The following is a 27,383-nucleotide window of genomic DNA, read 5'->3' as shown; positions in this document are numbered from 1 at the left end:
AGTATTCATTGATAACTTAGTGTTTTCAGGGAAGATTCATTATTCCTGGTCAAAAGATGAGAATGTCTCGCTTCACACCAAGCACTGAATACTTGATTAATAAGAGATCAATCAACACAACTTTGTCTCACAAATTCCAGTTTTCAAGTGAACAAAGTCAGGCACTTGTACTGTAGGCAGGAAAGATAATACCAATTCCATTATATTTTAACTTACAGATGCAGCAAGATGCAATTCTTCCCCGAAATACTGAGTGATTTTGTCACACAACTAAATCGGGGTCAGCATTCCAGAGCCACTGTAGTTAATCAATTGTAGCATGTGTTAACTTTAAAAGTGCCTTGAAACAGACTAATTGTCTAAAGTTCATATGGCTCTGTTACAGCTGCAAACAGCTGGGACAGGTAAGCTTCTATTCAACAAAAAAGTCACAGCCAAAAAAATTGCGTTCAAAGAGATTGAATTACCAAAATAGCACAGCAGTTGTATCCCAATTCTGGGTTTAATCAATGTAACAAAACCAAGGGTGGTTCAGTAATAAATCAAACTCTGCAAGATTGGCTTGTAAGACTTGAAAACAGTCAAATAAGCCATGTACTCATTCCTTTCTTACAATGTCATTATTTAAATATGTCACTGGACAAAATGTAAACGCAACTGAAAAAACAATTTCTTTCTTGTTTAGCGTTAAGACAAAATCACTAGTTCAAACCCGGAAGTTCAAACTAGTTGAATTTTGTTAATACTGCCAGCAGGTTAGTTGATTATTCAGACACCACGCTGCATGTGCAATTCCTAAAATTAGCTCCTTCGTCATCCTCCATTCTGACCCTGATTACATAACTCTTGACAGGCAATAATATGTTTTTCAGACTTTAGCGCAACTCCACTGAAAAGCTGAACTTCCGCACGATGAAACTAATTTATAAAGTAGTCAGTCTTTGCAATGTCACAGATTCAGCTTGATGGATGTGAATGACACTTATATTTCCACCTTCATTCACAAATAATTGGGTGGATAAGAGAATTGTGGTTTTCCCAGTTCAATAGTCAGGTGGGAAGCAGCAACGCAAGGCAGGAGAAGGGGACAGAATTCAAATCAGAAATGAGAGAACACAGCAGAATGATAACCACGGGTCACCCTGTAATTAGAGATTTTTTTCCATTGGTCGCCACACTGCAGCAGTGGGAAGCTTGTGCTTGGGGAGTAGTGAGTGCACATTTTTGAAACACAAATTCAGTTTATCTCCAAGAATAGCACATTATTCAAATCCTGCAGCTCAACTAGGAAACAGAAAGCTGAGCTTTATGGAGGAAAACTACATCTCCAGAGGAAGGGCAACACACTGCTATATTCAATGTGACCAAACTGAAAATGCCTTACAAGTGGTGAGAAACAGCAACCCAAAAATACATCCATTCTCTAGCACTGTTTGGGAAGAATGGAGGAGCAGAGAATATTCCAAATAAACCAAACATTTTGTCATGATTTCAAGATGACATTTTGCTCTGTAGTTACCGAGATCAATGTAATGATGCCTTTCGGAAGAGGATGTGAAATCTTGGTAAGGGTTTTCTGCAGCAACAAAAGCAAAGCTCGAATCTAGAGTAGTGATTTCGCAACATGAGCAAAATGAGAATGTGGATACACATTCATCTCAGCTTCGGCAGGCACCACATCCCTCCACTAGCCACTGCATCTCTCCACTAGCCACTGCATCTCTCCACTAGCCAATGCATCCCTCCACTAGCCAATGCATCTCTCCACTAGCCAATGCATCTCTCCACTAGCCACTGCATCTCTCCACTAGCCACTGCATCTCTCCACTAGCCACTGCATCTCTCCACTAGCCACTGCATCTCTCCACTAGCCACTGCATCTCTCCACTAGCCACTGCATCTCTCCACTAGCCACTGCATCCCTCCACGAGCCAATGCATCCCTCCACTAGCCAATGCATCCCTCCACTAGCCAATGCATCCTTCCACTAGCCAATGCATCCCTCCACTAGCCAATGCATCCCTCCACTAGCCAATGCATCCCTCCACTAGCCAATGCATCCCTCCACTAGCCACACAGGCAATACATCCCTCCTCTAGTCACTGCATCCCTCCAGTGCTTACTTACTGGTATTAGATTCCTACACAGCTAAGTGGCCAATCTTCATGTAAGTTTAAGACAATAACTGACAACAGGTCATTCATCTACAGAGGACATGACAGAAGAGCCAAGTCACTCAGCATTAACACAAACGCACTTCAGTCACGATGGATAAGGAGCAGCAACTGCAGCTGATTTTTTTTCTGCCTTGGCTAGTGAAAGATGTGACGCTAATTCCAACATTCATACTGCTATTTATTTGTGATTTGTTATCTCAGTTTGGGTCACAAATACTTCAACACATTCCATTATAGACATTAAAAATACTTCCCTCCCTTTGTGTAACAAGAATTAACTTGCAATGACTACTACAGTAGGATGACCAAAAACCAGATTGTTCTTTCACTTTAAAAACTGATCCCCGGTAAGCAAAAATGGTCATTGTCCCTTTCAACCTAAAGCCTATTTTGATAGTTCTTCTGACCACCTTGCAACCTTCCTCTTTGATCGCTCCTCAGCTGGATTTTGACCCAAAACAATTTGTTGACACTTAAGTCAGTTGAAATGCATCATAATTTAATCTCTATGGTTCTAGCTAAGCTGTGCATAAGAAACCTGACACACGCGCTCGCACACACACTGGCACAGACACACACACACACACCGGCACAGACACACACACACCGGCACAGACACACACACACCGGCACAGACACACACACACACACCGGCACAGACACACACACACACACCGGCACAGACACACACACACACACCGGCACAGACACACACACACACACCGGCACAGACACACACACACACACCGGCACAGACACACACACACACCGGCACAGACACACACACACACCGGCACAGACACACACACACCGGCACAGACACACACACACCGGCACAGACACACACACACCGGCACAGACACACACACACCGGCACAGACACACACACACCGGCACAGACACACACACACCGGCACAGACACACACACACCGGCACAGACACACACACACCGGCACAGACACACACACACCGGCACAGACACACACACACCGGCACAGACACACACACACCGGCACAGACACACACACACCGGCACAGACACACACACACCGGCACAGACACACACACACCGGCACAGACACACACACACCGGCACAGACACACACACACTGGCACAGACACACACACCGGCACAGACACACACACCGGCACAGACACACACACACCGGCACAGACACACACACACCGGCACAGACACACACACCGGCACAGACACACACACCGGCACAGACACACACACCGGCACAGACACACACACCGGCACAGACACACACACCGGCACAGACACACACTGGCACAGACACATACACACACACACACTGGCACAGACACACACACACACACTGGCACAGACACACACACTGGCACAGACACACACACACACACTGGCACAGACACACACACACACACTGGCACAGACACACACACACTGGCACAGACACACACACACTGGCACAGACACACACACTGGCACACACACACTGGCACAGACGCACACACACTGGCACAGACGCACACACACTGGCACAGACGCACACACACTGGCACAGACGCACACACACTGGCACAGACGCACACACACTGGCACAGACGCACACACACTGGCACAGACACACACTGGCACAGACGCACACACACTGGCACAGACACACACACCGGCACAGACACACACACCGGCACAGACACACACACCGGCACAGACACACACACACACACACACCGGCACAGACACACACACACAGACACACACACACTGGCACACACACACTGGCACACACACACTGGCACACACACACTGGCACACACACACTGGCACACACACACTGGCACACACACACACACACACTCGCAGACACACGCACTCGCACAGACACACACACGCACTCGCACAGACACACACACGCACTCGCACAGACACACACGCACTCGCACAGACACACACACACACTCGCACAGACACACACACACTCGCACAGACACACACACACTCGCACACACACTCGCGCAGACACACACACACACTCGCGCAGACACACACTCGCGCAGACACACACACACACACTCGCGCAGACACACACACACACACACTCGCGCAGACACACACACACACTCGCGCAGACACACACACACACTCGCGCAGACACACACACACACTCGCGCAGACACACACACACACTCGCGCAGACACACACACACTCGCGCAGACACACACGCACTCGCGCAGACACACACACGCACTCGCACAGACACACACACGCACTCGCACAGACACACACACACACTCGCACAGACACACACACACACTCGCACACACACTCGCGCAGACACACACACACACTCGCGCAGACACACACACACACTCGCACACACACTCGCGCAGACACACACACACACACTCGCGCAGACACACACACACACACTCGCGCAGACACACACACACACTCGCGCAGACACACACACACACTCGCGCAGACACACACACACACACTCGCGCAGACACACACACACACTCGCGTAGACACACACACACACTCGCGCAGACACACACACACTCGCGCAGACACACACACACACTCGCGCAGACACACACACACTCGTGCAGACACACACACACACTCGCGCAGACACACACACACTCGCGCAGACACACACACACTCGCGCAGACACACACACACACTCGCGCAGACACACACACACACTCGCGCAGACACACACACTCGCGCAGACACACACACACACTCGCGCAGACACACACACACTCGCGCAGACACACACACACACTCGCGCAGACACACACACACACTCGCGCAGACACACACACACTCGCGCAGACACACACACACTCGCGCAGACACACACACACACTCGCGCAGACACACACACACACACTCGCGCAGACACACACACACACTCGCGCAGACACACACACACACTCGCGCAGACACACACACACTCGCGCAGACACACACACACACTCGCGCAGACACACACACACACTCGTGCAGACACACACACACACTCGCGCAGACACACACACACTCGCGCAGACACACACACACTCGCGCAGACACACACACACACTCGCGCAGACACACACACACACTCGCGCAGACACACACACACACTCGCGCAGACACACACACACTCGCGCAGACACACACACACACTCGCGCAGACACACACACACACTCGCGCAGACACACACACACTCGCGCAGACACACACACACTCGCGCAGACACACACACACACTCGCGCAGACACACACACACACTCGCGCAGACACACACACACTCGCGCAGACACACACACACTCGCGCAGACACACACACACTCGCGCAGACACACACACACTCGCGCAGACACACACACACTCGCGCAGACACACACACACTCGCGCAGACACACACACACTCGCGCAGACACACACACACTCGCGCAGACACACACACACTCGCGCAGACACACACACACTCGCGCAGACACACACACACTCGCGCAGACACACACACACTCGCGCAGACACACACACTCGCGCAGACACACACACACTCGCGCACACACACACACACTCGCGCACACACACACACACTCGCGCACACACACACTCGCGCACACACACACACACTCGCGCACACACACACACTCGCGCAGACACACACACTCGCGCAGACACACACACACTCGCGCAGACACACACACACTCGCGCAGACACACACACTCGCGCAGACACACACACACTCGCGCAGACACACACACTCGCGCAGACACACACACTCGCGCAGACACACACACTCGCGCAGACACACACACACTCGCACAGACACACACACACTCGCACAGACACACACACACTCGCACAGACACACACACACTCGCACAGACACACACACACTCGCACAGACACACACACACTCGCACAGACACACACACACTCGCACAGACACACACACACTCGCACAGACACACACACACTCGCACAGACACACACACTCGCACAGACACACACACACTCGCACAGACACACACACACTCGCACAGACACACACACACTCGCACAGACACACACACACTCGCACAGACACACACACACTCGCACAGACACACACACACTCGCACAGACACACACACACTCGCACAGACACACACACACTCGCACAGACACACACACACTCGCACAGATACACACACACTCGCACAGACACACACACACTCGCACAGACACACACACCCGCACACAATGTCATTAGCCACGGTAGCAGCAAATTCTTCTGTTCCAAACCCACTCAAAACAAGACCTGTTGATCCTAAGTATCTGTAAGCAGCAAACATGCAATTACAACAGGACAGGTAGGTACACTATTACAGTGCTATATCTGGCATGTCAGAAACATGCATCATGTCTTCATCAACACAAAGAATTAGTCTTGCGTTGAAAAATAGGGGCCATTATTTGGCAACTCCCAGTCCAACTGCTAATCCAAGTATTGTCCATGTAAGAGCTCGAACAGCTCAGCTTTCCCTGCACTCTCTACTGGATAGCTTGAATGTCAGCATCAAGACAGACTCTGTGATGTTCTGATTCTCTGTACCAGCTGTACGGATGCATTAGTTGTGTTAAGTCCACACTGCCTAACAGAAATTGGACCTGCACAGTTTATTCAAGTTTAACCAGGACTGTTTCAACTGAGGATTTTGTAAACTGACACAAAAGCTCAAAGCTCCCAGGGGAGGTGGAGTGCTGGTGCTTTTGAAAAATTATTTGGACATCAATTAATACTGCTGATTTTGGAGATTCACCCTGGGCAAGGCACAAACCTACAAAGCTGCAGCTTTTCCCTAGTTTTTAAAACAGTTGGGGTTGGGATTCCAATACACAATGCATTGAGAACCCCATAGAAAAAGAAGAGCAAACTCCAGTCAGAACCCCTGTTCTAAGATATAGAATAATGATTTAAGATGGAAGAATTGTGGATGAGAGAGAAAATTCAACGAGAAGAACAGGCACAGCATTTCCCCGAATTAAATGTCTGCTATAAATTGAGCGTTTTGTAAATCTAACTACTAGATTCAGAGAAAGGTGCCAATTCATCCATCCACTCCTGAGGATCTAATGGGTTATACAGTAGATAAAACGAACTGGGGGAAATTTGGATGATGGCAGAGAAATGATAATTAGCATCCAGAGATTGGCAAAATGAGAGATAACATCGGCTGAAATTAACTGATCAAAGCGCAACAACCTATAGTGCATACATTATCCATGTTTGTAAAACACTTCCTATTTTACACTGTAAAAGTCGCTCCATTGTGTAAAGAAGATGCTAACAATTGGACAAAGTTGTGCCTATATACCACATCACGATCACAAAGCTTCTTCAGTCCTGCAAGGTTAAAATAAAGTTATGTACACTGTGCAGTTGACGTTACTTTGCAAATGTCACAACTAATTCTAACTCTGCATTAAAAATAACAGACCATTTGCTTTAGATTTAGCAGATGTTTAAAAAAAAATACAAACCCATCTGCGTCAGACTTCTTTATGGGAAAGGGAGGGAGAAGGGGAAAGGAGAAAAATCAAGACAGCAAGAGAGAGTTGTGGATTACCCCAGAAACCTGATCAACGTTAACCTGCATCAAGCCGAGTTGTACAGAAATGGATTTACCAAGATTTTCCACCCTCATTCCTACCCACAGTGGAGTGTGTCATGCTCATTAACTGGATGATAGATTACATAGTCCTGCTAAAAAAGTGCTCTTGAAAATCAGTGCAAACCAACTTGCGTGACAGATTAGTCAGGAACTCAAACCTGCTGCTGTCCAGTCTGGAAGGAAGCTCTGCACAAGGAATTCTCACCAACAAAGCAGATTACTGCCAAATTAGTGACATCAACAAGTTAGTTACATCAACAGTCATTCAGAACGAGGAAGACTATAACATCCATGGGATCTTCAGGACAGCTCTAGCAAAAATTAACTTTGTAATGTTTTATACTGGTGTTTCAGTTCATTACCATTGGTTGGTTTCCATTTTGCAGAAAGAACTTGCAACAACAGCACCAACTACTCGGGGAACAAGTTCTCCAAAAACTACACTTACAAGATAGCTGCCCAAGGTGGTGAGGTGGCTTCAAAACTCATGTTATAAATGAACTTTTAGCAGTAAAGTTTGTAGTATATGTACAAAGTATAAATATTTGGGAGCGCAAGATTACAGCTACTTATTGGGTAATCAATCCAGTGTTATTCTGTTGTTTGTATAAACTCCCAGTTCACGTACACAGTACTCATTAACATTCCTCCCCATCCTTCATCCAAATGCACCGAACCAACTGCCATTATACTACTTACTCCAAGCTTTTTACACAAAGGTGTTTGCCAACTTAACCATCTGCAGTTACGATGCATTCTTATAGCCATTATAATCACACTTCAAAAGTGCTACGTGCAAGAACCAAGATGTTGTCACCTTGACACAGATTAATACAAAATATTGTTGGAACACAAACTAAGGTCTCTTCCGTGCAGATTCGAAGACCCCACTCTTGTTGTTGCTGGGTTCACTTGGTGACTCTAGGTTTATGCTGATCTGTTTTTTCCCAGAAATCAATCACTGAGTGTTGTAATTGGATGGTGTTTGGGCTGTTGGCAGTGGCAACAATATGCTGGGTTGGAGTCACCATCAAAACTTAAAGTCAGGATTCAGTTTCTTGATTTCGTGCAGCAATCTCTCTCGATCTTGGTTTGCCTTTGTCAAAGCTTCCTTCACGTTGGCAAGTTCCTGCCGAAGCAGCTCATTCTGGTTTAAACGTTTGTGAGAGAGAGAGAGAGAGAGAGAGAGAAGTAGTGAGTATCATTAATCTCCTCAATAAAGAATCAGGGCAATAAAAAAGCTTTAATTTATCACGAGTGTTGAAACGCTGCTGGATCCACAGTGTTCAAGCTTCATTACATTTCCACAGAAGAAACTTTGGGAAAGCCAGCAGACACTCATGAGAAATACTTCTTTCAACCTCAAATGTCTTTGGTTGAAAATCTCCCATATAAAGAACCAGGTGATATCTGTGTACAAATTCACACTTTATCACTTTGTGGTCTGCCACTTAGGGACACAGTGGCAAATAATAAATTCTAACTGCCAATAAGAAAGTAAGACTCTGTGTTTGAGCCTCAGGTAGCAGTTGTGAAATGACAAAATGTATTATTACAGAGATGAGACAAACATGGCGTAAAGGCAGAATGGTTTTAATCATTCCAAAAGGCAAGATCTTAAATATTTCCTGATAGGCTCTGAGAAAATATTTTTTCCCTTATTCTTATTCATGGGATGCGGGTCTCACTGGCAAGGCCAGTATTTATTGCCTATCCCTAATTGCCCTTGAACTGAGTGGCTTACAGCAATGCACTGAGGCCAGTAAATGGACCGGGACACCATCACCTACCTACGAGCTCCTCTCCAAGTCACACCATCCTGAATTGGAAATTTCTGGCCATTTCTTCATTATAACAGTCAAAATTCTGGAATTCGCTACCTAACAGTGCTGTGGGAATAGGTTCATTACACAACTGTGCAGTTCAAGGCAGGGGCTCACCAACACCTCCTCAAGGGCAATAAATGCTGGCCTTGGAGCAATGCCAACATCCTGTAAATGAATAGAAAAAAAAAATCCGAATTTGCACACATACCATATCTTTGTCGGTAGTGATGCCCAGGTCTGATGAACTCTGGCCTTCTGGCAGTGACTGCATTCCCCCTGTTTTCATCAGTCCAAGTTTGATCTGATGTGATCCGCTTGTGACCAAATGATTCTCCAGTTTTTCCAGTACTGTTTGATCCTGACCTGCCTGCAAGGCTAATATAGGAACCAACATTAAAATAAAGAAACAAAAAAATTACATCAATTTAATGAAATCAGATTCCAGTGCATTTAATAGGAATACTTCCCTGATAAACCTTTGGGTGGAGGTTGGAAGAAGATTGACAAATTCACATTGAAGATTTCTGCAGAATGGTAAATATAATACCACCCATTGGAATTATGTCATAGAATTTCAATTGTGAAGAATTACATTTATTCACTAATTGATACTCTGAATGAAGAATAGTGGAAATTTGCAAATAATTGAAAACCCCCCCTTCAACATGGGCTGATTGAGTTCTTTGATGTTGATCAGTCTTTTCCCTTCACAAGATCCCCATTTTAAGCTGGTTGCCCAACACTTCCTCTCTGGGAATTAGAGCCCTGACTTCGGCTGGCTTCCTCCCTCTGAAGTTAAATATTAGCTGCATGAATAATAATGTCACTATGTATAACATATCAAGTCCTTTTAATTTGTTAATGGCTCCCTCTTCTCAAGTAGAGATTCCCCCCTTTCCAAAGAATAGTTCATGACCCCTCTCTCAAACTAAAAAAAACCCCTCTCAACTCCCCTATCCATGCAAACAATCACATCTCCAACTCTGCTCTCCAATGTTACTACCCACTCCCAGAACTGTGCCCAGCATTCTTGCGATGTCTTTGGCCCTTGCAAAACTAAATGGAGGAGATTCTGATCCAAGATAAGCAGCATTACAGTGGAGATCATGGAAACTTTTTTCAATTCATTCATGTGATGCGGCATCGCTGGCGAGGCCAGCATTTATTGTCCATCCCTAATGCCCTCGAGAAGGTGGTGGTGAGTTGCCTTCTTGAATTGCTGCAGTCCATGTGGTGTAGGTACATCCAATGTGCTGTTAGGGACAGAGCTCCAGGATTTTGACCCAGCGACAGTGAAGGGATGGGGACATATTTCCAAGTCAGGATGGTGGGTGATTTGCAAGTTCTCCTCCAAGCCATTCCTCATCCTGACTTGGAAATTTTTCAGTTTTCTGTCACTGTCACTGGTTTAGAATCCTGAAACTCCTGCCCCAACAGCACTGGGGGTGTACCTATAGCACACGGGGTTAGATTGGATTCCCAATACCTCAATTTTAAATTTCTCAGCTTTGTTTAAAACTCTTCATGGTAAGTGCCATCAGCCTATTCCCAGCTCGAACCATTTTCATTTTTCTAAATTGAAGCTGCTACCTAAATGCAAGTTCTAAGAGCATTAGCACTCGATCACATTTTAGCTCGCGCATACAAAACTAAACCCCCAACTCCAATGGACTTTCCTGTAGCTAATCTAAAATGAGGATAACAGGAATGATAAAGATCATGCTGGGATAGATTGTTTTCAAACAAAATAACGACCTACCCCTTATACAAAATGTCCCATCATCAACCCGCTGAACCACGAGATGATCAACATTAAGGTTTATGGGTATAGGACCTGGAGACGTGGAATATAATCGTGGGCCATCATCCTTTAAATAACAAGAGGTTAACACAAATAAATATTCCATGTTCTAATAATCCTCAGTTTAAATTCACACAAGAACAGATTGAAGAACAGCACCAAAAACATGAACTTTGTGACAATTTGGGATGGGAGGGTTGTGAAAGCAGGGTAGCGGGTGTAAATACATCCATTCTGAAGCTGCAAATGAACAAGACTTCTCTCCAGCACACACAACTAACTGGATCACTTTGCTGGTTCTATTTTCCTGTTGGATTTCTCTTTGTACTGGATTAAAATAAAATCAGGATGTATACTATTACATAGTATTGATAGCACATATGGGCATTTAGCCTAGTGTTTATGCTTGACGTTAACCTCCTCCCACCCCTTTTCATTTAACCTCATCAACATAATTCCTTTCTCCCTCATCGATGCGTTTATCATGTCTAGCATCTATGCTAATCACCTCAGCAACTCCTTACAATAGCGTGTTCCACATTCTAACCACACCTAGTTTTTCTTGAATTCACCAATGGATTTATCAGTGACTTTCTGATATCTATGCTCCTGACTCGGAGTTCACTCCACAAGCAGAATCTTCTCTTTTCTGAGAGAAAGGAGACCTACCCAGTTCAATCTTTCCTGATGGGTATGTTCAGTTCTGGTATCAACCTAGCAATTTTTTCCCCACCTTTTCCAATATCTGTCCATGATATCATATGGAGATTAAAGCTGTTCGCTGTACTCCATGCAGTCCAACCAAGTTTAGATAAATGTTTAACAGAAATCTCTTAGAAATGAACACCTCTGTGTTTATTTTTAAAAAGGGCCTTATTAAATTGAGTCACAATTTTGCTATGTGTCTCTGTGGCCCTGGAGGCCACTGTTCTTCCACCCAATTCAGGCACTTACTTTCCAAGGTCTGTGTGGTCACCTTATTCTCCCTACCATCTCACACTTAGCTATATTTAAGTTGATTTGCCAGTTAGACCCATTCAGTAAGTTTATCTTCCTGTTTTTGTTGCACTTTTCCTCTCTGTCATCCACAATCCCCAACTCAGTGCCATCTGCAAGTTTTGAAATAGTACTTTCTGATCAGAGTCCAAATTCTTCATGTAAATGGTGTGCAAGTGATCCCTGGGGTTCACCATTTTATACCAATTGCTACTCAAGAAGCCCCAATCTCTCTCTTCTCTGTTTACGAGCCAACTTACCAATTATTAACTTTGTCCACTGATTCCACATAGCTGATTGCAGTAATGAGTTTACTATGAGATAACTTATTTAAGGCCTTACAGAAATCCAAATATATTGCTAGTATTACATTACCCTCATTGCTACTTTGAACTCAAAATGGTTTGCAAAGCATGATCTTCCCTTTTGGAACCTGTGCTGCTTACTCGTGATATTTTTAATTTCTAGGTGATTTCTTATTAGCGCTTTGAATGAGAATTCCATTACCTGTCCTACAATGTTAAGTCAGATTTGGCCACATCAGGGGGCGGCAGAGTGGTTAGCACTGCTGCCTCAACATGGGTTCATGAAGGGTAGGTCATGTTTGACTAATTTGGTGGAATTCTTTGAGAACGTTACATGTGCAGTGGACAATGGGGAACCTGTGGATGTGGTGCATCTGGATTTCCAGAAGGCATTTGACAAGGTGCTGCACCAAAGACTGCTGCATAAGATAAAGGTGCACAGTGTTACGGGTAATGTATTAGCATGGATAGAGGATTGGTTAACTAACAAAAAGCAAAGAGTGGGGGTAAATGGGTGTTTTTCTGGTTGGCGATCAGTGACTAGTGGTGTGCTTCAGGGATCAGTGTTGGGACCACAATTGTTTACGATTTACATAGATGATTTGGAGTTGGGGACCAAGTGTAGTGTGTCAAAATTCACAGATGACACTAAGGTGAGTGGCAGAGCAAAGTGTGCAGAGGATGCTGAAAGTCTGCAAAGGGATATAGATAATCTCAGTGAGTGGGCGAGGGTCTGGCAGATGGAGTACAATGTTGGTAAATGTGAGGTCATCCATTTTGGTAGGAATAACAGCAAAATGGACTATTATTTAAATGGTAAAAAATTGCAGCATGCTGCTGTGCAGAGGGACCTGGGTGTCCTTGTGCAGGAATCTCAAGGAGTTGGTTGCAGGTGCAGCAGGTAATTAAGAAGGCAAATGGAATTTTGTCCTTCATTGCTAGAGGGATGAAGTTTAAAAACAGCGAGATTATGTTGCAGCTGTATAAGGTGCTGGTGAGGCCACACCTGGAGTACTGTGTACAGTTTTGGTCTCCTTACTTGAGAAAGGATATACTGGCACTGGAGGGGGTGCAGAGGAGATTCACTAGGTTGATTCCGGAGTTGAGAGGGTTGGCTTATGAGGAGAGACTGAGTAGACTGGAGCTATACTCATTGGAATTCAGAAGAATGAGGGGGGATCTTATAGAAACATATAAGATTATGAAGGAAATAGATAAGATAGAAGCAGGGAAGTTGTTTCCACTGGCGAGTGAAACTAGAACTAGGGGGCATAGCCTCAAAATAAGGGGGAGCAGATTTGGACTGAGTTGAGGAGGAACTTCTTCACACAAAGGGTTGTGAATCTGTGGAATTCCTGCCCAGTGAAGCAGTTGAGGCTACCTCATTGAATGTTTTTAAGGCAAGGATAGATACATTTTTGAACAGTAAAGGAATTAAAGATTATGGTGAGTGGGCAGGTAAGTGAATGTGAGTCCACAAAAAGATCAGCCATGATCTTATTGAATGGCGGAGCAGGTTCGAGGGGCCAGATGGCCTACTCCTGCTCCTAGTTCTTATGTTATGTTAACAGCGCCAGGGACCCGGGTTCAATTCCGGCCTCAATCACTGTCTGTGTGGAGTCTGCACGTTCTCCCCATGAGTGTGTGGGTTTCCTCCGGGTGCTCCAGTTTCCTCCCACAATCCAAAGATGTGTGGGTTAGGTTGATTGGCCATGCTAAATTGATCCTCGTGTCAGGAGATTAGCAGGGTAAACATGCAGAGTTACAGGAATAGGGCTTGGGTGAGATTGTGGTCGGTGGAGAATTGATGGGCCAAATGGCCTCCTTCTGCACTGTAGAGATTCTATTCTCTGATTCTACCTCCCATTTAAATAGAAAAACCATTTTGTTGATAATTATCTCATACCTTCAGAGTAATTCTACAGTCAAAAAGTTCTATCTTCATTGGAATCACTTCTGGAATGATTTCATCTTCCAAGAATGGGCCTAGATTTGTGAGTGATGACATCAACAGCTCTGCATTGTAATCATTGATGTGGAATTGCAGAAATCCATTCTTTACAGCGAGTGGAGAGTGAACAGCTGAGTGTGGTCCTGATTCGAATCTCAAACACACTGCAGGTTGGGTTCTGTCCGACTCCAATTGACAGGCCTTCTGAAAACCTGAGTTCCAATCATTTAAAAAAAAAACAACACATTATTCAAGGGCAATATTTTAGGAGGCTTAAACAATATGACGACTATTGTTCCTGTGGGGGATGTGAACAGAACCATAAACACCTCAGCTAATGTCAGCAGTACCTGGACTTGCTTTTGGTCTTGGACTGTAAAAATCCAAAATAGCTACAGAGTCATAGAGGTTTACAGCATGGTAACAGGCCCTTCGGCCCAACTTGTGTCTGCCGCCCCTTTTTTAAACCCCTAAGCTAATCCCAATTGCTTGCATTTGGCCCATATCCCTCTATACCCATCTTACCCATGTAACTGTCTAAACACTTTTTAAAAGACAAAATTGGTACCCGCTTCTACTACCACCTATGGCAGCTTGTTCCAAACACTCACCACCCTCTGTGTGAAAAAATTGCCCCTCTGGACCCTTTTGCATCTCTCCCCTCTCACCTTAAACCTACGCCCTAGGCTATAGACGAGAACATCTGCAATCATCAGTTTTGCATGTGTGCTGTTTTGCAGTGAAAAGTATTAAAGTCTTTTTTCATTGACAACTATTTTAAAAGGAGGCAAATTGTTCATGCGACAGGATGATGTGAAGAGGATCAAATTTATTAATTTGCCGATTGCTTGCAATCCCAAATCAAAGATCAACATTCTGAGCATAAAGTTTCAACTGCTGAATACCGCATCCAATGCAGGTAACCACACTTTAGGAAGGATACGAGAGTCCTTGACAGGGTTCTGAGGAGTTTTACCAGGCTGGTTCCAGGGATGAGCTTTTGGCTGCAAGATTAGGCGGTGTAGCTGGGAGCTGTTCTCTTTCTTGTAAAGCAGGCTGAGGGAAGGATTGATGGAGGCACTTGGGTCACTGTCTGTGTGGAGTTTGCACATTCTCCCCGTGTCTGCGTGGGTTTCCTCCGGGTGCTCCGGTTTCCTTCCACTGTCCAAAGATGTGCGGGTTAGGTAGATTGGCCGTACTAAATTGCCCCTTAGTGTCAGGAGACTAGCAAGGTAAATGCGTGGGGTTATGGGGATAGGACCTGGCTGGGATTGTGGTTGGTGCAATCTCGATGGGCCGAATGGCCTCCTTCTGCACTGTAGGGATTCTATTCTATGATTATGACAGCTTTAGACAAGGTAGATGAGGAAAAACCATTAGCTGATAGTACAAGGACACAGATTTAAGGTTTTGGGTGAGAAACAGGGGAAATACAGGGAGATATAACAGTTTTTTAATGCAGCGGGTGATAATGGCCTGGAACCCCCTGCCCACGGGCATGGTAGAAGCAGAAACCAATGATGTCAAAAAGAAGTTGGATGGGCCCAAGTATGGGGACAGAGTCTTCTTCATAGTTAGGTTGTTTCCACTCTAACAATTGAGTTTTCAGGTGACTGAGGAATCCAATGCGTGACTTATAATCTCTGTCACAGGTGGTTGAAGAGGTAGGTGAGTGGAGTTCCTGACTTGTTCCTTTCACCATCAATGCCTGGCTTCAGCTTGTTCTCAGTGATGAAGCTGGAGGTATTCAGCTCCTTCCCGGATACTTTTCTTCCACTTTGGGGAGTCTCAGACTAAGGATTCCCAGGTGTCAGGATAGAGTGGGGGAAATGGGACTGACTGAACTCCTCCACAGAAAGGCGGCAGAGACTCGATGGGATTCTTCTGTGCAGTAAATGACTCTTATTGAATAAGATGCATCAAAACTGGTCCAAGACTCAATACTACTAGATTGCTATAGTTTGTGTATGCGTTTAAATAGTTTAAGTACTCTCCATCTCTCCTGAAGGCACTGGCTGTTGCTAAAATACCAAGACATGCGTCACAGGTTCTCCCAGGAAGTTCGTCCCATCCATGAATGGAAAAAATGTCCCATTATTTTTCCCAATCTGGAGGCAGACCTTAGACTTTAATTAATGATTTGAAGTCTAAGTTAGTCACATTGAGTTACAGTAGCTATTTGAATGGAAAGAAATTGAGCTATCTAAACTGTACAAAGGTGAGAGTGAACCACAATCACGGCCAATATATTACTTGAAAATTTCCCCCTTCCTTTGAGAACATAATTGGACAAATTCAGAAATAATCCCATCATAACCCAAACCTGAAGAAAAATTGATTTCAAATCAAAATTATCGCTGGCTTTTAGTCACATGCTGAAATCCCAATGTAAATTTATCTGATTGCATAAAGTAATGTAACCTAAAGGAAGGAAATAAGAACCTTATCTTTTGTTATTTTGCATTACTAACTGAGCAGTTTCAGTGTCGAGATATCTTTACATTGTGTCTGTGAGCACCCCCATGCACGTGTAATACCAACATGAAATATTCCTTCTCTTACAGCTAAAAGCTTCTTCTGTATCATAAATATGCAAAAGAACAACTAGCAAATCTTCATAGTTGCTTTAACGGTTTGGATCTGAGTTAGGAGTCTGCAGTGGGAGGCAGGGAGGAGTGACAGGAGTGGGAAAGGGCAAGACTGATTAAGGTTTCGGGTTTGTTCAAAAGTTTGACACACTGGAACCAACAATAGCCGACAACAACCACCAGGTTGTGATCTTAGAGAATTCTATTCCATAAAAAATTATGGTTTGTTTTCAAGTTGATGCAACAAATTTAATTTAGCTTTATTTTTTTAAAAATGAGCTGAAAATAAGCCCCAAATCAGGAACAGTAGCAACGTGGATACAAAATTGGCCAAGTAATAAGAAAAATAGAGTAATGGGTATTTTTCAGGCTGGAGGAAGATGTGTAGTGGAGTTTCCCAGGGGTCAGTATTGGTATTCTTTATTTTCCTGGTATATCTTAATCTTCTAGTGGTTAGCACTGCTGCTTCACAGCTCCAGGGACCTGGGTTCGATTCTCGGCTTGGGTCACTGTCTGTGTGGAGTTTGCACATTCTCCTCGTGTCTGCGTGGGTTTCCTCCGGGTGCTCCGGTTTCCTCCCACAGTCCAAAGATATGTGGGTTAGGTTGATTGGCCATGCTAAAAATTGCCCTTAGTGTCCTGAGATGCGTAGGTTAGAGGGATTAGTGGGTAAATATGTAGGGATATAGGGGTAGGGCCTGGGTGGGATTGTGGTCGGTGCAGACTCGATGGGCCAAATGGCCTCTTTATGTACTGTAGGGTTTCTTTCTTTCTTTCTAGATCTCGGTGTACAGGGGACAATTTCAATATTTGTGCATGATAAGAAACTTGGAAGCATTGTAAGTGGAGAGGAGGACAGGGTAGAACTTCAAATGGACAGAGAGTGGAATAGGCACACAGGGAGAAACTGTGCCCATTCAGAAAAGGATCGAGAAGAGAAAGCACAGATTTATAATGATTTCCAAAGGAAGCAAATGTCACGTGGGGAAAAAACTTTTTCACACGGCGAGTGGTTTGGGTCTGGGATGCACTGCTGGGAAGTGAGATGGGGGCATGTTCAGTCGAGGCAATCAAGAGGGCATTTGATGGTTCTTTGAATGGAAACAATGTGCAGGGGTATGGGTAAAAAGGCAGGAGAATGACAATGTCGTAATGCTCATTTGGACAGCCAGTGCAGAAACAATGGGGAGAATGGCCTCCTTCTGTGCCATAACAATCGAGAAATTCTGGATTGATTTGGAATTGTTTTTATTTATTTAGTCAGCATCCTTTCACATCAGAACATTACACAGTTATTTGTGTGGTAATTATAGGAATTAACACTATCCTGAACTCCAACACTTGTACCAATGAGGAAACAACAAATACTAGGAAGTGCATCTATCGCGAATCTAATAAAGAGCTTCAGGTGATCGTTACTGCAATGCCCGAACTACGTTAGGCTTTGTGGATTTTAACAAAAAAATGTGGTTTGCACAGGTAGATTCAAATGAGCAAGAGGAGATTTATTCTAGGAGCTTTTTCCTGTAGAGTACAGACAAAGTAAAACAGCAGCCTGTGCAACACCCTAATGACATCATGTGATCAGCTCTTAAAGCAACCTGCAATCATTTAAATATATAACATCCTTCACCCTTTACCTCTGTGGTCATGATAACAAATTACTACAGTGGCATACATAGGATCAATAATACACTATGCACCATCAATGATTATACACGGGCAATAGGAAAGTTTATCAGGAGAACACCTATTCCTTTTTGGTTATATATGACATTCTGGAATTTGGCTGTACTTGAGTCTAGAAGTATGATTTGGAACTTCAGTAGACACTTCTTTTGGAACTAATTCTGCATCATTTTCATGTGGCTATAGTAGCATAGACACAATCAACTAAGTCTTCCATTCTAGTATTCACACTGGACTAAAGGGTGCTTCTGGTGATGATGCTGAGAAATCATTTTGAGATAACAATTGGTCAGCATGACATCGCCAAAATTGTTCAGTTTCAGTTTGAACCGTGTAAGGATTTGCAGCAGTTTTTGCTAAAACTATGGCTAGTAGTCATTTCTCACTTGTGACATAATTACCAAGACTCCTCTGCTTGTTTCACACAAGTAAATTATGTAATGGCTTCAATTATGTAGCTAAGTTTGGAACAAATTTGCCATAATAATTTACTAATCCAAGAAAGGACCTCAATAGCATCACATTCATTGGACGTGGTGCTTCTAAAATAGTGTGCATCTTTTTAGGTGCTTTAAATAGGTCTTTATTATCAATAACATAACCCAAATTCTAAACTGACATCTGGAAAAAGTCACACTTCTTTCATGATACGCAGATCATGTGCTTGAAGATGTTCCAATGTTGCTTTTAAATTATTCAAGTGTTCCTGCTCACGAGACGCTGTAATTAGAATATACAAAGAACAAAGAAAAGTACAGCATAAGAACTGGCTCTTCGGCCCTCCAAGCCTGTGCTGACCATGATGCCCGAACTAAGAAAAAAACCTTCTGCTGTTACTCGGTCTGTATCTCTCTATTCCCTCCCTATTCACACATCCATCCAGATGCCTCTTAAATGTTGCTAATATGCCTGTTTCCACCATCTCTTCTGGCAGCGCGTTCCAGGCACCCACCACACTCTGCATGAAAAACCTCCCCCGCACATCGCCCTTAAACTATCCCCCTCTCACCTTGAACCCATGCCCTCTTGTAATTAAAACTTCCACCCTTGGAAAAAGCCTCTGACTATCCACCCTGTCTATGCCTCTCAATTTTGTCAATCTCTATCAGGTCTCCCCTCAGCCTGTCTTTCCAGTGAAGACATTCCTATTTAGTTCAACCTCTTCTCGTAGCCGACACCCTCGAGACCAGGCAACATCCCGGTGAACCTTCTTGCACTCTCTCCAAAGCTTCCTCATCCTTCTTGTAGTGTGGTGACTAGAACTGCACGCAGTACTCCAAATGCAGCCTACCCAAGGTTTTATAAAGCTGCAACATGATTTCCCAACTCTTGTACTCAATGACCCGGTTGATTTAAGAGGAGAGACTGAGTAGACCGGGACTATGCTCATTGGAATTTAGAAGAATGAGGGGGCATCTTATTGAAACATAAAAAATTATGAAGGGAATAGATAAGATAGAAGCAGGGAAGTTGTTTCCACTGGCAATTGAAACCAGAACTAGGGGGCATAGCCTCAAAATAAGGGGAAGCAAATTTAGTACTGAGTTGAGGAACTTATTCACCTAAAGGGTTGTGAATCTGTGGAATTCCCTGCCCAGTGAAGCAGTTAAGGCTACCTTGGGTAAGTGGAGCCGAGTTCACGATAAGATCAGCCATGATCTTATTGAATGGCTGAGCAGGCTTGAGGGGCCAGATGGCTACTCCTGTTCCGAGTTCTTATGTTCTTATTTTGAAGGCAAGCATACCATATGCTTTCTTAAACACTTTGGCCACCCGAGTTGCCACTTTTAGGGAACTGTGGACCTGTACGTCCAGATCCTTCTGTATGTTAATATTCCTAAGGGTTCTGCCATTTACAGTATAATTCACACCTAAATTTGATCCTCCAAAATGCATCACTTCACATCTGTCCGGATTAAACTCCATCTGCTATTTCTGTGCCCAAATCTCCAATCTGTCTATATCCTGTTGTATCCTCTGACAATCCCCGGCACTATCAGCAACTCCACCAGTCTTCATGTCATCTGCAAACCTACTAATCAGACCACCCACATTTTCCTCCAGATCATTTATATACAAACAACAGAGGTCCCAGCACTGATCCCTGTGGAACACCACTAGCTACAGATCTCCATTCTGAAAAACACCTTCCATCACTACTCTCTGTCTTCTATAACCCAGCTAATTCTGTATCCAACTAACCAGCCCACCCCGAAACCCATGTGATTTTAGTTTTTGTACCAGTCTGCCATATGGGACCTTGTCAAACTCCTTAAATTGCATATAAACGACATTCACAGCCCTTCCCCCATATCAATTATCTTTGTCACCTTTTCAGAAACCTCATTCAAGTTGGTAAGACATGACCTTCCCCGTACAAAACCATGCTGCCTGTCACTAACTAGCCCAATTTCTTCCAAATGTGCATATATCCTGTCCCTCAGTATCTTCTCCAAAAGCTTCCCCACCACTGACGGCAGGCTCACCGGCCTATAATTTCCTGGATTATCCCTGCTTCTTTTCTTAAACAAGGGAACAACATTGGCTATTCTCCAGCCCTCTGGAACCTCATCCAGGTAACATTGTACACCAGCGAAACCACTTCAAAATCTGATCCATTGATCTTTGGATGAGGGCTGGTATGGATGTTATTCCAAAAGGCAATCCCTTATAACTTTATGATTAATGATGGTAAGCAATGACTCCAATTCAGTGGCTATTTTCATCCGTAAACATCAACCTTTGTTGAATTTCTGCCCACCTGATAACCCAGCAAAAAATTTTTTTTAAAAAATTCATTCGTGGGACATGGGTGTCGCTGGCTGGGCCAGCATTTATTGCCCATCCCTAGTTGCCCAAGAGCAGTTGAGAGTTAACCACATTGCTGTGGGCCTGGAGTCACATGTAGGCCAGACCATGTAAGGACGGCAGATTTCCTTCCGAAAAGGACATTAGTGAATCAGATGGGTTTCTCCAACAATCAATAATGGTTTCAGCATCTTGTAATGACTCACCAATTTCACAATGGTGTGCCAGTTGTCTTAAGAACAAAGAACAGTACAGCACAGGAAACAGGCCCTTCGGCCCTCCAAGCCTGTGCCGCTCCTTGGTCCAACTAGACCAATCGTTTGTATCCCTCCATTCCCAGGCTGCTCATGTGACTATCCAGGTAAGTCTTAAACGATGTCAGTGTGCCTGCCTCCACCACCCTACTTGGCAGCGCATTCCAGGCCCCCACCACCCTCTGTGTAAAAAACGTCCCTCTGATATCGGAGTTATACTTCGCCCCTCTCAGCTTGAGCCCGTGACCCCTCGTGATCGTCACCTCCGACCTGGGAAAAAGCTTCCCACTGTTCACCCTATCTATACCCTTCATAATCTTGTACACCTCTATTAGATCTCCCCTCATTCTCCGTCTTTCCAAGGAGAACAACCCCAGTCTACCCAATCTCTCCTCATAGCTAAGACCCTCCATACCAGGCAACATCCTGGTAAACCTTCTCTGCACTCTCTCTAACGCCTCCACGTCCTTCTGGTAGTGCGGCGACCAGAACTGGACGCAGTACTCCAAATGTGGCCTAACCAGCGTTCTATACAGCTGCATCATCAGACTCCAGCTTTTATACTCTATACCCCGTTCTATAAAGGCAAGCATACCATATGCCTTCTTCACCACCTTCTCCACCTGTGTTGCCACCTTCAAGGATTTGTGGACTTGCACACCTAGGTCCCTCTGTGTTTCTATACTCCTGATGACTCTGCCATTTATTGTATAACTCCTCCCTACATTATTTCTTCCAAAATGCATCACTTCGCATTTATCCGGATTAAACTCCATCTGCCACCTCTCCGCCCAATTTTCCAGCCTAGGTTATCACAAACTGAGCAATGCTTTCACTTTCCACTTGATTTCTTCAATGGAACCTTAACCATGATGATCAGTGGCTTTGGAGATTAATGCTCTTCAAGAATCTGTCAACACATCATAAAGTTTTGGTTCCTGGCTTGTTGGATGAACCAAGCTCTGGAACAAACTGAAGGTTTTACTTCTATTGGGCTGGGGGAAAACTCATTTGCAATTTTATTTGCTTGTAATAAGTACTCAAATAAGAACTCAATGATTCATTTTCTTCATTGAAAGGTCCATGGATCCTAATTGACCCGGCATCTCTCTTGTGGGCACTAGCAACTTGAGACTGCTCAATTTTCTTTAAAACATTCTTCCTAGTTCTTCCCTTTTTATCCTGGAGACCATGGATTTCTTTTTTTCAAATGACCTCAGCCATACAGCAGAACATCCCTATTTTTAAATGTGCCAGATACCGTCTGGAATCTCACCCTCTCTGCTTGGAAAAATAGTCCTCTTCTAAAACCACACACTTGACTCTTCCATCATTGGCACTTCAATCTTTAATCCTGTTGTTGATTTTGCCCAGCCTTCTAATATTTGAAGCATGGGAACCCACAATGTCTTTCTTCTTCGGATTATTTCTCAATTTCCTCGATGAAACAAAATCCTGACTTGTCGCCAATTTTCTTTCTGTAATGTCCTAACTATTGTTGGGTTTTAACAAAGTGAAAAGATGTGGTTTGCGCAGATCCGAACAACAGATTTGTTCGAGGAGCTTTTTCCTGTACAAAGTACAGACTGAAAGTAAATCAGCCATCTCTGCAACACTCTAATGAAATCACCATCAAATCATGTGATGGTCTCTTAAAGAAAACTGCAACTACTTCAATATGTAACAGTTATAAGTCATTTCAGATCTATTCTTGTGATTTATGAAGCCATCTGCAACCCTTTGTGAGGTTACGATTGAGTCTCTTCATTTTCAACTTCAACAGTCTCTTTAAACAGAGCTTCTACACTCTGGTCCAAATGTGAACTGCATCCAGAATAGACAAAGAACTGAGTCCAGTAAAAACACCCCGACTGCTATAAGTCAGCAAGCTTCTCTGTCTGAATCATTCAATGATACATGCACCAGGAAGAATTATTACAAAGTACTCATTCTCACAGAACCATTATTCCTTTTTCAATAAACTGAGGTGGTCTTCAGCAAGCAATATAGAAATTCTTCTCCTTCTTCTCTACAGATTCCAAGTCTATTAAAACAACTGCAAACATGCCGTTGTTAACTTATATGTATGCAATCCAAGAAAACCTCATTCTCTGTTTATCCTCTTTTTTTTTTACATAAAGCTTCTTTAATATGGAGAATGTTACAGGTTGAAAAACAAACATTAGTTTGAAAGAGTATTCATAAATCATTTGGCAATGTGTACGAATGACTGATGACCTTCTATGGTGAGGAGAGGAGGCTTATCCCTCTAACTACAAAGTCAAATGAGCTTGGAAGATCAACAGATGAATAACTAACCTCCAGGAAAACCCTGGCCAGCCCTGGTTTTGCCCTTGGATGGTATTATAAACTCAAGGAAGGAGATCAAAGAACAAGAGGTGGCACGGTGGCACAGTGGTTAGCACTGCTGCCTCACATGGCCAGGGACCCGGGTTCGATTCCCGGCTTGGGTCACTGTCTATGTGGAGTTTGCATGTTCTCCCTGTGTTTGTGTGGGTTTCCTCCGGGTGCTCCAGTTTCCTCCCACAGTCCAAAGATGTGCGGGTTAGGTGGATTGGCCGTGCTAAATTGCCCCTTAGTGTCAGGGGGACTAGTTAGGGTAAATGCATTGGGTTGTGGGGGTGGGGCCTGGGTGGGATTCTGGTCGGTGTGAACTCGATGGGCTGAATGGCCTCCTTCTGCACTGTAGGATTCTATGATCCTATGATAAGTTACAGCCATAGCCAAAAGGTTATTAACAATGATTTTATGTTCTATTTCTCACCAGTTGTACGGCTGCTCAGAAAGTGCTGCACTCCCACGTTGCCCAGCTGGTCAGGAATCACTTCCTTCGCCTGAACACTGACAGAAAGGTCATCATCTCTTATGTCAATCCCACAATTCAAATCAAATATCCTCAGCAAGAACACGGATGCCTGGGAAACAAAGCAACAATTTAAATTTCCACATTGAAAAGGGAAAGATGGACAATATGCCCCAATGCTCCTTCCTGAACCACCAGTAAATCCTATCCTGACTGTCAAAAATTACGACACATTCTGCCACAGTAGTAGGAGGATAGCATCGTGTAAAGAGGGGGTGGTCATTGACCTGTCTATTAACAAGTCATCAGAAGTTGTGGTTCCTGCTCTTTCCCCATAGTCTTGCAAAATTTGATATTCTGGGTGGACTACCTTCACCATAAAAGCAAATGAACTGCTTACTTAGTTGCTGTCTCCCTGCCACCACCTCCCTTCCTCCACCATGCCAAACAACCACCTGCTGAGTTGTTTTGCTCCTCGAATACAAGCCAGGCTTATTCTTTAGTTGAAAGAATTTGATGCCCTGAATTACACAGTTCTTCAACAGCGTGTATGGATGGAAAGCGGAAGGCTAAACAAGCAAGATCTACATCATTTCCTTTTTCACCATCTCCATCCTGTGTACCAGTCGACGGCAGCAGGAGTTTAAATCGGCTACCAAGGCTACTGGTATAAAAAGTGAATCAAATAATACCACCCAGAAAGTTATAACTGAAGGGAACAGGTCCTCACCTGTTCTGCATTTGAATCATCCTCGCTGTGGGTTGATGAGCTGGTCATGGTAGAAGGTTTGTGAAAGCCCTCTGCTCGGTGTTCTCCATCTACACATTCTGTTAGACTCTGATTGCTGCCCATTCCAGCTGTCAAGTGTATGCTGGTATCTTGGGGTAGAGATTCCTGCCCAGATTCTAAGAATTAGAAGTCCAAGAATCAACACGAGAGCTACCAAAACAGTGATGATTTAACCTGAATCAGGTTTTCAATGCGATGCTTCATATTTACTCTGTTTTTCTCGTGGAACCGAGGTTACAAAGGATACCAATGGATGAATAGTGACCCGAGCCATCCTTTAAATTTGAACAGACAGACTGAATTCAACTAACAAGTTATGCTCTAGTTTGCTAACAGGTCGACTCCACTCCTCCAAGCTGTGGAAAACTGGTACCCTTGGGACCAAATGCAAAATTCCAAATCTCAGAATGATCTTTAGAGGTTGGGAAAAAAGTATTGGCAAAACGCCTTCTGAAGAAATTGGATGCAGTTGTGCATTTTAAGTCACCATGTCTAGCAGGGGGTTATCCAGTCTGGGGAGCCAACTGGAAAAAATCAATTCCATTATCGATTCCAAAAATATAGTTTTAACATTGCACTTAGACCCATGATGGAAAGGCCTAGCCAATTGGGATCTTTGGACCCAGAAATTTTGATGCCATAAACAGTTGTGGAATTATGCTCAAAGACCATGGCAATAAAGAATTATGGTGAGGTGTCAGTGGATAAAAGACACTATCATTAGGCTCACAAAGTGACAGGTTACATCTATTGTTTGTGCATAGTTAATACATCTCATTGTTGATAGCATTTGGGAACATTATAATTGATCTGGACACAAACAATAAAATAAAAAGTACAAAAACAACCAGCCATAATATCCAATCCAATCTATCCAGTGATACATGCTGAGCGCTTACAGAAGTCAACAATAGCACAAACTTTACCGTATAAAACTTTACTTAGGCCGCATTTGGAATATTGCATGCAGTTCAGGTCGCCACACTACCAGAAGGACATGGATGCTTTGGAGAGGGTGCAAAGAAGTTTTACCAGGATGTTGCCTGGTCTGGAGGGTTTTAGGTATGAGGAGAGGTTGGGTAAACTCGGATTGTTTTCACTGGAAAGACGGAGACTGAGGGGCGACCTGACAGAGGTCTACAAACTTTTATGAGAGGCACAGACAGGGTGGAGAGTCGGAGGCTTTTTCCCAAGGCGGAAGGGTCAACTACAAGAGGAAACAGGTTTAAGGTGATAAGTTCAGGGGAGATGTGCAGGGAATGTTTTTCACACAGAGGGCGGTGGGTGCCTGGAATGCACTGCCAATGAAGGTGGTGGAAGCAGGCATGCTCGCAACATTCAAGGTGCACCTTGATAGATACATGAACAGAGGGATAATGGTGGGCCGAAAGGCCTGTTCCTGTGCTATATTGTTCTTCCTATAAAATCTAGTGGAATGCCCAGTGTGGTTGTAGATCCTGCTGAGATTTACCATCTCAGTTCACACACTGGGAATGAGCACTTGGCTTGTATGGAAACGTTGCCATAGGTTGCAAATTTGGCATGGAAACCAGGTGAAAGGTGGGCCATGTAGAGTGAAATGGTGTGTCAACCATGTCCATGTAAGCCTGCCATTGAAATCAATGAGAGATTTGGATTAACTTTACAGAAATAAATTTCAGATGCATATTAGCGTGAATTGAGACTATTATTTATGGTGGAACTGAGATTGCCATTATAT

The 27,383-nt window shown here is 44.2% G+C and overlaps 1 protein-coding gene across 2 annotated transcripts in view; it reads right to left on the bottom strand.

Annotated features, from left to right (window-relative positions):
- Positions 1 to 7,704: 7,704 nt before the first annotated feature.
- LOC144479186 (bridge-like lipid transfer protein family member 3A) overlaps positions 7,705 to 27,383 on the bottom strand; it is a 152,979-nt gene continuing 133,300 nt past the window's right edge. The window contains exons 16-21 of one of the 2 annotated variants that reach the window (XM_078197798.1): positions 25,604 to 25,779; positions 24,835 to 24,985; positions 14,666 to 14,922; positions 11,417 to 11,525; positions 9,866 to 10,032; positions 7,705 to 8,978 (exon numbers count right to left, since the gene is read on the bottom strand). In XM_078197798.1, coding sequence (XP_078053924.1) covers positions 8,862 to 8,978; positions 9,866 to 10,032; positions 11,417 to 11,525; positions 14,666 to 14,922; positions 24,835 to 24,985; positions 25,604 to 25,779 — 977 coding nt within the window. In that variant the 3' untranslated portion in view covers positions 7,705 to 8,861. The remainder of the gene's footprint in view (positions 8,979 to 9,865; positions 10,033 to 11,416; positions 11,526 to 14,665; positions 14,923 to 24,834; positions 24,986 to 25,603; positions 25,780 to 27,383) is intronic. The other variant, XM_078197799.1, reaches the window with a different exon arrangement.

This window comes from Mustelus asterias, chromosome 25 (assembly GCF_964213995.1).
Source record: "Mustelus asterias chromosome 25, sMusAst1.hap1.1, whole genome shotgun sequence".
Classification (NCBI taxonomy): Eukaryota; Metazoa; Chordata; class Chondrichthyes; order Carcharhiniformes; family Triakidae; genus Mustelus; species Mustelus asterias.
This window is presented reverse-complemented; position numbering and strand designations above follow the sequence as displayed.